The sequence below is a fragment of the Cololabis saira genome, chromosome 3, assembly GCF_033807715.1.
Source record: "Cololabis saira isolate AMF1-May2022 chromosome 3, fColSai1.1, whole genome shotgun sequence".
NCBI lineage: Eukaryota > Metazoa > Chordata > Actinopteri > Beloniformes > Belonidae > Cololabis > Cololabis saira.
Window position 1 is genome coordinate 24,676,212 of NC_084589.1, and position 14,839 is coordinate 24,691,050.

The window sequence follows — 14,839 nt, forward strand, 5'->3', positions numbered from 1 at the left end:
AGTTTAAAGTATGCAATAAAAATAAAATGATTCCTCCATCATTTAGATGAGGACATTACTGAGTGAATTACAGCAACACAATAATGATTTTTAAACAACTTCAACAGATACCTTTTAAACGGAGGTAGATGGAGATGAAAGCATGACTTAGCCTAAATTTTGTCCGGCACTTTATCGTTTACCAGTTTTGTGCAGTGGTAGCTTTCGTCTAAACTTGGAATATCTATCTAAATCACAAGACATTAAATAGAATCCAAAGATGTATTTACTGCCAAACAAAAAAAGTTATTGTAAATGCCGTTTGCTGTGATTATCATTCATCACAAGTAAGGTTGATCCTACAAGAAGTCTATACCATTTGTGTACAGCGGTCCAAGAATTCAGCCTTGGAGAACCTTGGAGAATTTTGATAGCATTTCTAGATTATTGTAAATCCAGAATCAACTCTTTAGCTGTCCTAATTTCTGCCTTGCAACTCTGAAACGTATGAAAATCAAATCACAAATGTTTTTATAAAACTAGAGGTTTTTAAATAGGTTTTCTGGCTTTCAGTTATACCCTCTGACCAAAGGGCAATTTACAAATTGAAAATGAATTTAATCACCAGTGATTTTTAACTTCATTGTGTGTCTGCAATCATGAAGTCAAGATGCAATTAAATGACTTAAAGGGGACCTATTATGGCATCGAATACCTATTTTAAACAGGCCTTGAATGTCTTAAAAAACAAGCTTTTGATTGTTTTTGCAAAATAAATTAGAAATTCAGCCTCTGAGCCATGTCTTTATCTTCCCATTCTCTAACCTCATTATCTATGCGGGATTCTGAGTGGGCGGGGCTATGATAATGAGGCTCTGTGCTGATTGGCTGCCTGACGCGATGACGCGATACACCGCTACGAAAAAATGGCGGAAGCTCCGGCTGGTGGAGTTAGTTGTGGGCGTGGTTTCACGCAGCGGAGGCCGACCTATGTAAATCGCATTTTGGTTACGTAACGAAAGGGAGCAGAATCTGAACGGCTCGTAGAAGTCACATCACACTGGATGGATCATCCGGGCGGCTGTACAGACACTGCAGAATTTGGTTGCTTTCCTCCTTCTCTGAGTTGGCAGGCTGAGGGGAGACCACTTTATATATGTTAAAGCAAGAGAAAACGTGTTTTTCATAATAGGTCCCCTTTAAAATGCCTCGTTATATCACATTCACCAGGTTCCATTGTTAGACATAATAAAAAAAATGTTTTTGATAACAAAAAGGACCAAATAGAAGTAAGAGGAAAATTGTGTTGCAGGATTAGTCAGCTTTGTAATCAACAATGTACATGAATCTACTCCCACAGAGGATGCCCGACAAAAAGGGCTTGTCATGCTGTGATGCACCATAATTACAGACTGTCCTTTAATATGTCAACAGAAGATTTGCATTTGTCTGTTTGAAATTCTTCTTTTTTACTAATGGAAGCAGGAATTTGAGTTTTACTATATAGACCAGAGTTTATTCGAATATGTGGATATTTAAACACCATCCACAATTATAGATGCACGCAGCAATTACTTGGGCACAACCCAAGGATGCACGACTTCCACCAGCAATCAGTTCATCCAATTTACCACATGTGAGATTTTTATCTCGATTTATTCTTGAGATATTAACATGTGTGAGTTGTATCACCTCCTACATCACTAGATTTATTGATTTTGTTAAGTTTGAATAATTGTATTACCATATATAGGCCTAAAAGCAGCTTTGGGCCACATCCATAGATTTAATATGGACATTACTTTTAAACAATTTAAAACATGAAAATCCAGAAAAAAAAGTTTTTGATAACATAGTCTTCAGATGAATTTCCCAAAACATGGTAGATTTAAAAAGAATAAAAAATCCGTCTATATTAGTGGTTAGTACCATGATTTGGTAAAAACCTTGCATTTTAATATCGCAGCAGGTGTTAGTTTTCTTGAACCGTGTGACTGTGTGTGAGTGTGTGGGTCCTTCACCATTACTCTATTCTAGTCAGTCAGTCTAGTGTAAAATATTTTATTCATATTTGGATCCATATTCTGACAGAGGACTAAAATCACCAAAATAAAACACGAAAAGACAAGACTGGTAGAAAGACAAGACAGTGATGGCTGCAGAGTGTGTAGTTTGGTGACTGCTGTAATGTCTGGGAGATGTGTCTTGGTGGTCAAATGTGTTGCAGTAAATAAAAAAAGACAGACATGCCAACATAAGGCAGACACAGAGTGTGTGTGTGTGTGTGTGTGTGTGTGTGTGTGTGTGTGTGTGTGTGTGTGTGTGTGTGTGTGTGTGTGTGTGTGTGTGTGTGTGTGTGTGTGTGTGTGTGTGTGTGTGTGTGTGTGTGTGTGTGTGTGTGTGTGTGTGTGTGTAAGAGAGAGAGAGATGGATGCAGGTCTTTTTGAATGTCGTTTGCATGCATGTATGTATGATCATACATACAAATATAACATGTAACATATGTATATACTGTATATATATATATATATATATATATACTGTATACAGTACTCGAGTTGTAAAAAAAAATCAGGGGGGATGGTGGATTGTATCATATGGGGACAGATAATTTGTGCTGATTACAAATAATATAATATATTACAAAAAAGAGCACTGACCAAAACACCTGCAGAAATACTGCAGGAATGACATAGCAGCAGTTAAATTCAGCCTTCTGTAAGCTTTAAATATCCACTGGGCTTACATCAAATACATCAAAACACAAAAATAAAAAACAGTTTTCTGAACTTATCAATATGACTCTGTCCTTCACAGAATAAGTAAAATGGATCACTGCAAAAACTCACAATCTTAACAAGAATATTTGTCTTATTTCTAGTTAAAATGTCTGATTTTAGTAAAAAAAAATCTCATCACACTTAAAACAAGACTCATCACTGGAAAAAACAACAATTTTCACCCGTTTCAAGTAGATTTTCACTTAAAATAAGTAGAAAAATCTGCCAGTGGAACAAGATTTTTTTGCTTGTAATGAGAAGATAAATCTTGTCCCACTGGCAGATTTTTCTACTTATTTCAAGTGAAAATTTACTTGAAACAGGTGAAAATTGTCAAATAAGTTATTTTTCTGGTGATGACTCTAAATGTTGAAATAGCAGTAATACCCCATTCATTGATGAAATGACATAAGGGATGGAAAGGGGGGATGGCAGTTTTATTTTTATTTCAGGGGGGATGCCATCCCCCCTCATCCCCCCTCAACTCGAGTACTGTATATATACACACACACACACACACACACATTCATTTTGAATTTGTGTTATTGTTTTGGAATGTGTTTGAATGCATTAAAAAAAGGAAGATGTGGTGTGCAGGGTGGAAGGTCCCAGCATCCCCAGCTTTCCCACCATTCCCAAGATGTATTTCTCATTTAATTGCGTTCCTTCAATTAGTGTGTGTGTGAGTGCATTAAAAAAGAAAGATGGCTACAATTTTTTAGAACAGAAATGGATCGCTATGGGTGTGTTGGATCTGGTGTTTTCCATGGAAAATGAGGAAGAAGAATGTTTGTTCCACCATCTGAGTTAGCTGATTTATGAGTTACAATGTAACAGCAGCCCCTCGGTTTGTACCATGTTTTGGACATAACTTCTATGTCTGTGAATGAGCTCATGAAGTTTCATGAAGATCACCCATTTTCATCACCAAATGTGATTGGCAGCTGGCAGCATGTTGATGGATGAGCCATCAAGGATATGACGTCCACTAAGTGTGAGCAGATCAAATTTCATATTTCTATATTAAGTGGCTCTTGAGACACTGAAATTGTGGTAACTGTAGTGCCCCCGACTGTTGGATCTCTGCAAACTTTCAGAAGCGTCCAAAAACTGTCATCTATGTAGTACCATGTTTGATTACGTTTGAGCATTGCAGTTGGAAGATACTGGCCTTTTAGTTATAATTGGTCAAGAAATCAAATTTGATTAGTTTATCACTTTAAAATGCACGGAAGTATGAAAAACCTTTCACCAGTATTGTTTGTAGATAATGTACGCCTTAGTTAGGGCGAATCGGGTCAAACACCTAGAAGCATATTTTTTTTATTTGGCTTTCAAGGTTTTTTGAAAATAGTTGGAAAATTTAAAAAGCAGGAATGGCCGTGGTTATTATTATTATTTTTTTTTTCCCATGTCATATAGCCTATGTCATTCTGGAGATACCAGTCAAAATGTGAACCACCTTATTATAGTGCCTCCTATGGGTCATTTCACTTGCACAAGTCGTTTCACTGATTAGGAAACTATGGACCAAGTTTGGTGCCAATTACTTTTTATTGGAAAACAACAAAATAATAATGTGAACAAAATAAATAATTGAATTCTTTGTAATGCTTAAAAATGCTTGTTCTCGACTTTTATTTTTGACAAATTTAGGGGAAAAAATAGATGCCAGGAACCATAAAGGGAAAACAGCAAATTATCAAAAAGATCAGCAACTGTAGTTTCCATGGCAACCCAAAACTTCCCATGACAAGAGTGCCAGCTCAGCAGAGGAGATTTCTGCTGTACTGGATATTATCTTATAGCCTCAGTACAGACCTCACAACCTCTACAAATATAGCTACTGATTAGAGTCAAAGCTAAATAATGTTTATCAGAAAAGGATGTTTCTGTTTTCAGAAGTAACCTGTCTGTGTTTCAGGCGGGAGCTTGTGGCAGAATTGAACAAATATATATATATATATATATATATATATATATATATATATATATATATATATATATATATATATACACAAATATGACCATTGTGCCACAACGGATTATCGTTTGCTTTTTTTAAGGAAATATTGACTCAATCTGCACACAGCAAACTCATCACAAGAGATATTATAATCACGAATGCAATACTGGAAGTGCAAGTAAGACTTGCTTTCAGCAGTCCAGCAATCGATCATCTGACAATCATGAATCAGGCAGGAGGCCTGCAGATCATGTGACAGCTTATCAGAAAAAAAGCTAATGGTGCATTTCCTTTTCTGTTGCTTCATTTACCATATTTATCCTATCCTTTGGTTCTAGTTCCTTTCTAGTGCCTTTGTTTGAGATTGTCAGCCTTATTTATTGTGGCTCTTAAGAGTCTGTGCTGTCTGAGAGCAGCTGCCCATGAAGTTGTGTAAGCAGTTTCAGGTCAGCAGTATTTATCTTGCCCTTGTTTCTTCATGCCAGTGCTTCCCACAAGCACGAGGATATTAAAGCACACACATAGCCATGAACTCAAAACGTCAATCAATCTTGAAAGACAAGACATTTACAAGTGAATTGAAGATTCTTGGATCCTTCTACAAATCAAAGCTCATTTAATGAAAAAGAAAAACTTAATAAACAACTGAAACACTCAGAAACAGCCATCTGTTTGAATATCACTAAGGTATAACCCCCTCCCCACCCAAATCAGAATCAAAATACAGAGGGAAAAAAATGACAATAAATCTGTTTATTACATTTTAAGCTGACACATATTGACATAAGTTACTTATATTTATTCAAATCTCAATATCAAGCATAATTTGGAAACAACTGCCCACACCAGCTCTTCTCTTCCGACGAGTCACCCACAGATGCAGCGACTTATTCTCTGATCATTTCATCTCACTGTTCTGCTTATTTCTGTCTCCAGAAGTCTTACTTGTCATCACCATGGAAACAGGGAAAGCCCCACATGTTGCCAAGGGAACCAGAGTGAAAATATGTTTTGTTTAGGTTTTTTTTTTTTCTGTCTTTGCGATGCTGCTCCATTCGGTGTGTGAACGTGGGTGGATGTGTGTATTCCCTGTGGTCCCATTTGATTGGGTAGAGCTCTGAGCCTGCAAATGTCGCCAAGATCACTTGGCCATGTCTTCAGCCACAGCCTTCCCCATTTTATCTTTTAGGTAGGCCAGTTTCTGCCACTCGGTCTTCAGCTCCAGCCATTCATAATACGGCACCTGAAAGAGAATAAAAGGACAGTTTTTCCATATTTCATGACCCAGTCAATGAATCAGCTGAAGTGAAAGAAAGTGATGTAAAAACCCATTTTATCATCATACACTAAAGAGACAAGCCATGGAAAAAAAAAGCACATAATCGTGGTTAAAGTCTCAAGATATTATTTTAAATATCCTGCAACACTGCAAAGCTGATAGGAAATTGGTGCTTCTAGTAGCTAAGGAGCTTGTCCTAGATGAGAAAAAGACGGAGCTTAGATTGGCCTAGATGAGGCAGAGCTGCGGCTGGGGCTCTATTTATACCGCAGACTGCAGCAGGGCCCACCTGATTTGCAGCTCTACCAGAATATTAGGTCCATTGTGTGCAGGCCCATAGCCTGTCAGATGCAGAGCTGCTTCTCTACCTCCGCTCACTGAAACAACGTTCACTATCACAGCAAACAACTCACTGGGCGATTCCGATTCCAGCGGGCTTTAGTGTGCAAGTGTGTGATGAAAAACTGATGCAATGAACACAAACACTGCCAAGGTGCTGGCTTCGTCCATCCCTTGCCTCTCCTTACCTCTACTATGATGAAGTTGGCCAACTGAAGATGTCGCTTCAACATGACAAAACGTCCCAGAAGTTCTCTACCTTTGGAGCCAAAATTGGGAAATTCCCAACCCAGGAAAGCCAGCCTTAAAAAAAAAAAAAACAGATAATAGTATAAAAACAATGAAAGAGAAACTGTTGATATTCAAATGCAAAAAAGCAAAAATAAATCTTTAACAAGCAAAACTCTCATGATTCTTCTCTATGACTCACCTCCGTGCCCCCACGGGCAAATCCTGATCACCTCCTCCGCCTGGTAAATGAGGGGCTTTCAGCACTGACAGGTCAATAGGTTTATTATCACAATCCACCACAATCTCACCATCTGATGGAAAAGAACAGACACGTCATAAAAATAATCTCCTAAAAGTTTAATTCATGTGTGAGATCTCCAGTCTAACCGTATATTTGTTGACTACATTGCTCACTTACCAATAGTCCATCCATAAACTGTTTCAACACCAGTGCGAAGGGCCTCAGTCTTCCCTCCCACCAAACTTTGTAACGTTTCTCTTACACTGCTCTGCAGGGCAGACGGGGAGGAGCTGCTGGCTGGGACAGACAGGACACTGGGAAAGGAGGCAGCATCTGAGGAGCCTGGATCCAACTGAAGAGTTGCAGCAATATGCAACAGTTTCAGTTTATAGTTCTCCACTCGAACTGGCGTTCCCACTAAAAACAGAAGAAAAAAAAAAAAAGACAGATGCATGTTGACACATGTTGGCAAATGACCCGCACCAGTGCCCTTCAACAACCCTTCCAAGAATACTGTGCCAATAAAGGCACTGTTCCGTCTCAAGGTGAAAACGGGACTGTGAATCTAATGTGCTGGTGCTGTGCTGCCCCCTGCAGAGCCAGGGAGGGATTTTGGCAGTCAGCCCTAAAAAAGCTCAAACGCCAGAGAAAACTAGATCAGGCCCACAGTCTCACACAAAACAGCTTCTGGTCTGTGGCTTAATGACTGGGGCGTGATAGTATCAGAATGGCTAATGCAAAGAAAATGGACTGGAAAAGAAAAAAAATTAAACACAAAGACAAAAAGACATAAACAAGGTAACAAAACCCACTGAGCCTTCAGACCTTTTGGAAACAATAATAAGGCTTCAGGACTTCAAATATTTAAATAATATCATGTGACACAGTTATTTATCCTTTACATTTCATTCAAAAATAATAAAAATGTATGTGTTTTTTAAAATAATTTCAACAGGATATTTATGCAAGTTACACACACACACACACACATATATATATATATATATATATATATATATATATATATATAAAAACAATATTAATAATAAAAAAATTATAATAATTATAATACTAGCCCATGGAAGTGATATTGAATAGAAAAAGTTAAGTCTTTTTTGAATGATCAAACAAATGTTACTTACATCTACATTAACAGAAAAAGGTTCATACACCCAGAGGTAGCTGCACTAAAGATTACAGGTACAGTAAACATCATCCCTCACATTAAATGAATGCTTGATGACATTTCAGCTTGGAATCTGGGTTTTAATCACTACAACACTGATACGTTGCTATTTTGTCTCTTCCTGGCATCCCAAAGGTGCTCTGTGGGATTCAGGTCAGAACTGTAAAAAGGGCCTCAGTATTAACTGAACAGGTGGTTAATAGATTTAATGATTTCCTTACTAACACAGGTTCAACAACATTTTATAAGTGACGTGCCAAAATGTATGATGCTACCCTCTATCAGACCTCAGAGCGGTCCGTTTAAAATTTCTACTTTGGCTTTTTCCTCAAAAAACTCAATCAAGATCCACATTGAATGGACAGAAATCTCCAAAAGCTGCTGCTTTCCTGAGCATTTTCTTTCCAAATGTCTTCCTCGCTCTCTTATTCTGCTGCATCACTCACACTCTGTAATGGTCTGAAAACTCAGGTCCACTCATCCATCTTCTAAACCTAATTTATCCCGGTCAGTGCTGTCCGAGAGCCGGATCTTATCCCAGCAGTCATAGGGCCAGATGCAGATTGTTCCCAGAACAGGTCGCCAAGTCCATCATCCGGCTAAAAACTGAGTTTGTATATTGTAAATCTCCTCTATCTCTGGAGCAATCATCCAAGCCACCTCTCAGCTGCTTTACCTTTCTACCACCATGTCTAACAATCCACAGCTGGGTTCTCTAGTCCTGATTTCATTCCTTCTGATCACTCACAAGTCAACTTTTTAAAGAAACATACCTAAATATTTTTTATTGTCTTCATCATTTTTGCAGTTACTTTTCAACTAATAAAGCTCTGTTCAAGGTTAGTGAAAAAATATCAAGTGTTCATCGCCAATTTTCTGTCCACTGCATGACAACTTAATACCTTAATGTTTTAAACCTATATTTTTTTTTAATGTATTTATTTATTTGCACAATGACAACAGTATTTTATTTTATTTTATTTTTTTTAATCATACAAGGACAAATAATTTGTGCAGGAGAGGAAAAGAAGCCTGAAGGGCTTATAAAAAATCCTCCCCCTCAATACAAAATCACCAAAACAAATCAATCAATATATATTCCACAATCAATATTGTTTTTAAGAAACTACAAACTTGGAGATGTGGTAATTAAATTCCTGTATATTTGTATTTTGTAACACTTTTGAAGTCAACTGTACTGATCCAAGATGTGAATCTATGTTTTATGCATTTGAAATCAAAAACAGTAAAGTATAAAGAAGAAAGGACACACGCACGCAGGCATCTTACCCGCCAGTTTGGCAACATGTGTTTGCTGAATAACGAGGGGGAAATATTGAGGCTTGGCCTGTTGTAGCACACATAAAGACCAAACCACGTCTGTCTGCAGAAAAGGCTCCAGGCCGGCAAGAGATTTCTCCAACACAACGTGAGCCTTTGATGCAAAATGGGACACAAGAAAATACATTTAAGGTATAAAATACAACTGTAATTACAAAGAAGTTGGGGTGATGTGGAAAATGCAAATCAAAACAGAATGCAATGGTGTGCAAACCTCATAAAACCCTACTGTATTCACAATAGAACACATCAGACCTGTCAAATCCCTAAAGTGGGAGAGTCATTTTAGCATTTCATGAAAAATATCTCGATGGCAAACTTAGACTGCAGAATAAATATATTTTTAGACTAAATAAAAATGATTCAGGCCAACACAGCAACATCTGGTAGAGCTGCTGAGACAGAAACAACTAACGTAACCTGGATATGACTTAAATAAATTACTTTATGTTACTTACAAAAACGGCTCGAAGGAGTCTCCTTAAGTACATTGTTTCAGAGACAAGACATAATAAGAGATCGAATCATTACTTTTTACTCATTTACATTGTTTCTATTACCATTTGGCGCCAAAACAGAAATCATCAAAATGGTCTTGTTAAAAGTAGAGAAGATACTACACAGTCCAAGCTTTTGAGACGTGTAGCTGCCATCAAATACATTTCCCTTTTTGTTGAAATGGTTAATTTCATCGGTTTAACAGTTGTTATTACTCTGTGTTCTACTGTAAATGTGTGTTTATGAGATCTGAAAATCATTGCATTTTTGTTAATATTTTACACAGCATCCCAACGTTTCTGGATCCAGCTGTGCAAAATGAAAAACAACCTTTAATGTGCTTATTACCTTGCTATAAAACTCCTCACTTTTGCTGGGCTGGAAGTCCAATCTGGCAAAAGTCATTAGCAGATTGCAGAGCTGGAGGGTGCTGTACTTGTGACTGTTCGCTGTGTAATGCTAATGAAGACATATAGAGGGAGAAAGCAGAAAAAAAAGAAAAAAGATAATACCAAGTGAATCCAAGATCATTGATAAAAACAGTCTTGTGAACTACTGACTAGGGCCGGGCGATATAATGGTATTATAACATGTACAACATGTAAATGAAAACATAGTGTTATTGATGTGAATTCAATGTTATGAATTCATATAAAACACAGATTTATAACATATACAGGTACCAAGCCTGAAAATAGTGATTCTTTGCTCATACTGACCTCAGCAAAGGCCTCAAACAGAGGGATGTGGAGCCATTTGAGGAAGCCCAGTGACTTGGCGCAGCGTGTGACATCAGCAGCACTGAGCTCAGGGACTCTGGGCAACAGTTCACTGGCTATTCTTTGAAAAACCTGTGAATGGTTGAAATTGAGCTTCCCTACAGAAGGACAGAGACAAAGTTGTCACTGTTCATTCTTTGTAGTGTTCCCCAGCAGTAATACAATCTCCTCTGACCTGCTCTTTTATAGGTGAAGGATAATAGGTTGCCTCATTCATTATTCAGGTTTAAATAGTCATATTTAAAAATACATATGAAAATGAAATGTAAATTCACCAACATGTGAGAGTCATTACCATATGCAAAAGCCATGTCCATCATGAGTGGTGTGGTGAACTCAGCTGAGGGCTTCTGGAGGAGGTGGTAGGACAGAGCTCTGAGCAGCGGGACACTTCTGCGTCTCTGAGCTGCCAGAGATACAAAGACTTTGCGAATGTCTTCAGCTGAAAAGCTCTCAGCAAGCTCCAAGGCCTTCAAGATAGACAGAAGGTCGTCAGTGTCATTTGGGAATTTTATCCACATTCACCAAGCTTGGGTTAGATTTGTCTTCCAAAATAACTGTCTCATTTGTGATAGTTCTACTATCATGTAAACCTCTCTGTAAGCAGTTCAATGACATGATTATAAGTACATAATTCAATAGTTTAGCCTTTTCTATCCCAAACTCTGATCCAACACAATAAGTATTTGACTAAATATTTACATTTCTTCAGCACAGAGTCTGGTGCATTCAAATAACATAGTTTCTGACTGCCCCGTGCTTCTGTGCACTGGAGTTGTGACCAAAATATTTAACCGGACTGACGATGAAAGCGGTGAATGACTCATTTAACTGTGGTACCTTGTCTTCGAGTCTGTCCATCAAGGTAGGCGACATGTGATCTCCTTTGGAGATCAATGCACTGACAGTTCTAGCCTCAGCTATTTCAGTCCAGCGCAGCTCCAGTTGTTTTAATGCAGATTTCACTATTGCCACATCCTGAGGTAGTTTCCTGGTTGCTCCCCAGTCTACTAGGTGGCCCAGCTGCTTGTATGCCAGCCTGCGGACCCTCCACAGGACTTCTGTCTGGACAGAACCCAGTACTGGATTGGTGGACGGAACACCCATAATCCAAAGAGTCCGTAAAACAGTCACGAGATTGTTATTCCACACCAAAGCCACCTGGAGTGAAGGCACAGATAAAAGGAAAAATGAAACTCAAAAAATTATAACATTTAGGGTGCCGACTTTACATATTGGTCCACCTCAATGTGATAAGGCTTTATTACCTGATAAGATATGGTATTCATCATATCCAGGAGCCTTGGATCCATCAACAGCTCCGGCTGTTGTCCTCTAAACTTGCCTTTTGTCTTCACCACCAACTGAGTCCACTTCATGAGGGCAGTAGCAGCTTGATTACCATTTCCTCCGTACTCTTCCCACGCTGACAATACTTCCTCCGGCTCTGTTGCCTTTTCCACCACATCATCCAGCTGGGTGCGTGTAGGCATGGACAGAAATGGGTCGTCTTTGGTAATTGTCCTTCCTTCACACATTGACCTCTCTGTGATCCATGGCCAGCCCTTAGCTCGCGTTGCCTCTGGAGGTGCAGCCACCGACGGAAGCAGGCGGGCTGTAACGGCTGCTGGAGCCTGAGACTTCCTGCAGAGCAGGCGGCCACATCTGCCCAGGAGACGGCAGGCCATCAGCTCGGAGATGGGACAGGAGCCACAGGTGGGAAAGGAAAGTGGCCTGTGTCACCACCCTACATTAGACCTATGAGAGTGTCACAGGAGGTAATATCAAGTTCGGTTATGGCCAGATGTTGACACGTTATAGAGAGATAATAAGCTGACTAGCCAGATATCCACCGTTAGGTTACCAAACTCTTAAACCGAATAAACACAAGTTATGTAAGCTGCTGGTACTTGACTCTGAAACACGTTCATAGCCACACGTGATCTGGCACTGAACAGCTCGGTTATTGTAGTAAACTTGTTTATAGGGTTGCCAACTCCCTGTAAAATAAATAAGGGACACCTCGTCAGCAGGGCCTCCAACCTGATTGCCTTCACCCTTCCTGGTGTGGTGAATTTTTTTGTGAGTGAAACAATTTTTTAACTATTTGACTCGAACCTGAATTGAATTAGATGCATATTTTTGAATGCCATGAACACATGGAAAACAAATTATTATACAGCAATTCCCTTTAATACAAAATAACAATATGAACTGAATAAAATAAGTATCTTTCTTAAACAGAAACCTGTCCTGCTTAACTTAAAATTGTATAAATTCATATAAAACAATAGAAAGCAAGCAGAACATCCATCCTGTAATAGTGCACATTTTTAGTGCAATAACAAAAGTGCAAACAGAAAGTCTGTAGAAAACTTGTAAACATATTTGTGCCTCAAAGGCCATGACTGTAGGATACAGTTGTAGTAAAACAGAAAAAAATAACTTATGAACTCAACAGTTCAATGACATTTTCCAATGGCATTTTATGACTATTTTTTGACTCTTTACAGTAAAACGGAACAAAGTGCGTCCCTTTTCAGCTCAATACCGGGCGCGTACTTTAATTTATAAATACGGGACGATTCCGTTATTCCAGGGAATGTTGGCAACCCTAATTGTTTAGTAGCTGCTGCAGATCATGCTGCTCCTGTCACGTAACGTTAAATCCTGACCTTGTCGCGGAAACGCCGCAAACCTGCAACGTCTCTTTCCTTCTCCACATGCTATTGACTCTCACTCACAGTATAGACACATAGAAACAGAGCAGTACCGGCTGCAATATTCACCCACCCCTCACTTGTAGTATAAATACTGATTTTACCCAATTTTCTCACATGGAAATGTCTGTGGTGTGTTCTCAAGCAGTCGTCGCAGGCAATAGACGTCATCACACGCTGTCACGTGATCTACCGTCGAAGCTGTCATTGGCTAAATTTTTTTTTTTTTTAAGAAAAAAAGAAGCGCATGTAAGCGTGTAAAAATAGTTTTTGTTTTTTTCGTAATAAAATTAAAGAATGTTTTTGCTATTATAGTTAGAGGTGTTAAAATATGTCAATGTTTTTTAAACGTTTTTTTAATCTAAATAAAACATCTATTTATTTATATATAAGCTATATTTGTTTAACATTAACTTCGTTTTTGTTTTTTTCTTCCCTTGTCTGCATATATATTACCAAGTTTGGTAAAACATAAAGCATATATGTGCATTTTAATCTTCAAACAAATGTGTTTTGTGTGTGTGTGTGTGTGTGTGTGTGTGTGTGTGTGTGTGTGTGTGTGTGTGTGTGTGTGTGTGTGTGTGTGTGTGTGTGTGTGTGTGTGTGTGTGCGTGAGTGGTGTTTCCTTCACCAGCCCTCTTGGCAGTCTACTATATTTTATTGTTCCCTCAAGTAAAGGGGGGAAAAAAGGGAAATATAATTGATAAAAATAAATAAATAAATTCTGCCAAAGAGGACTAAGATCACCGAAAGTGGAACGTGAAAAAGTAGGAAAAAAAAGGCAGGACAGTGATGAGTGCAGTTTGGTGAGTGATGTATTATGTGTTGTGTTAGAAAAGTGAGAGACAGGACAGACAGTGTGCAGTGTGTTGGGGATGCGTAGGCCTGTGGGTATAATTAATTAACATTAACTTCACACTTGCATACGTTCCTGCAGTTGTGCCCTGCTGTATTCAGTAATACTCTGTCTATGTCTATTTATTGCAGCTGTAGCAGGAGATGTTATGAATGCCCCCCAGCCCACAACCAGCCCTCAAGAAGGCTTGTTTGAAGATTGTAGTGGAGATCATAAAAACCTTAATTAAGCTTCATTAGTGCTGACGGACAGGAGGTTTACTCATAAATTGTAACTGGGATATTTGTTTCTTAACCTCACAACTCAACCTTTCCTCCTGTAGGTTAGCATTCAAGTGTATCATATGCTTTATCAGTCTGAGATGTTTCGGTCACGTGAAACCACCTGGGGAGGACATTCAAGGTTGTCTTATAAACATTAGGTAGATGAAACCTTAGGTGACCTTCTATGCATAATGTCGGTTTTCCCATTAACATTGATGGCTCCTTTGACTCATTCACTGATCCATTTGTCTTCTCTGACTAAAAGTGCACATTAAGGAGTGTCATTCATCCTTGAGATGCAGGAAGACCACTGGCCCGAGGAGCTGGTTCCCCTGAATTGTGCCATGCATTGAGTGCTTGTTTTAAATTTCTCCTGTATAG

The 14,839-nt window shown here is 38.6% G+C and overlaps 1 protein-coding gene across 2 annotated transcripts; it reads right to left on the minus strand.

The window, feature by feature from the left end:
• Window positions 1-5,303: 5,303 nt before the first annotated feature.
• tbrg4 (transforming growth factor beta regulator 4) lies at window positions 5,304-13,509 on the minus strand. 2 transcript variants are annotated; one of them, XM_061716754.1, is made up of 11 exons: window positions 13,457-13,509; window positions 11,888-12,377; window positions 11,460-11,780; window positions 10,915-11,089; window positions 10,560-10,717; window positions 10,189-10,299; window positions 9,292-9,436; window positions 6,993-7,232; window positions 6,774-6,885; window positions 6,532-6,646; window positions 5,304-5,968 (listed from the first exon to the last, which is right to left on the minus strand). In XM_061716754.1, exons 2-11 carry the CDS (start codon window positions 12,305-12,307, stop codon window positions 5,867-5,869), a joined length of 1,899 nt encoding a protein of 632 aa, XP_061572738.1. In that variant the 5' UTR covers window positions 12,308-12,377; window positions 13,457-13,509; the 3' UTR covers window positions 5,304-5,866. The 2 variants fall into 2 exon arrangements, with proteins under 2 accessions (XP_061572738.1, XP_061572737.1); XM_061716753.1 differs by having other exon boundaries at window positions 13,444-13,509.
• Window positions 13,510-14,839: the final 1,330 nt, after the last annotated feature.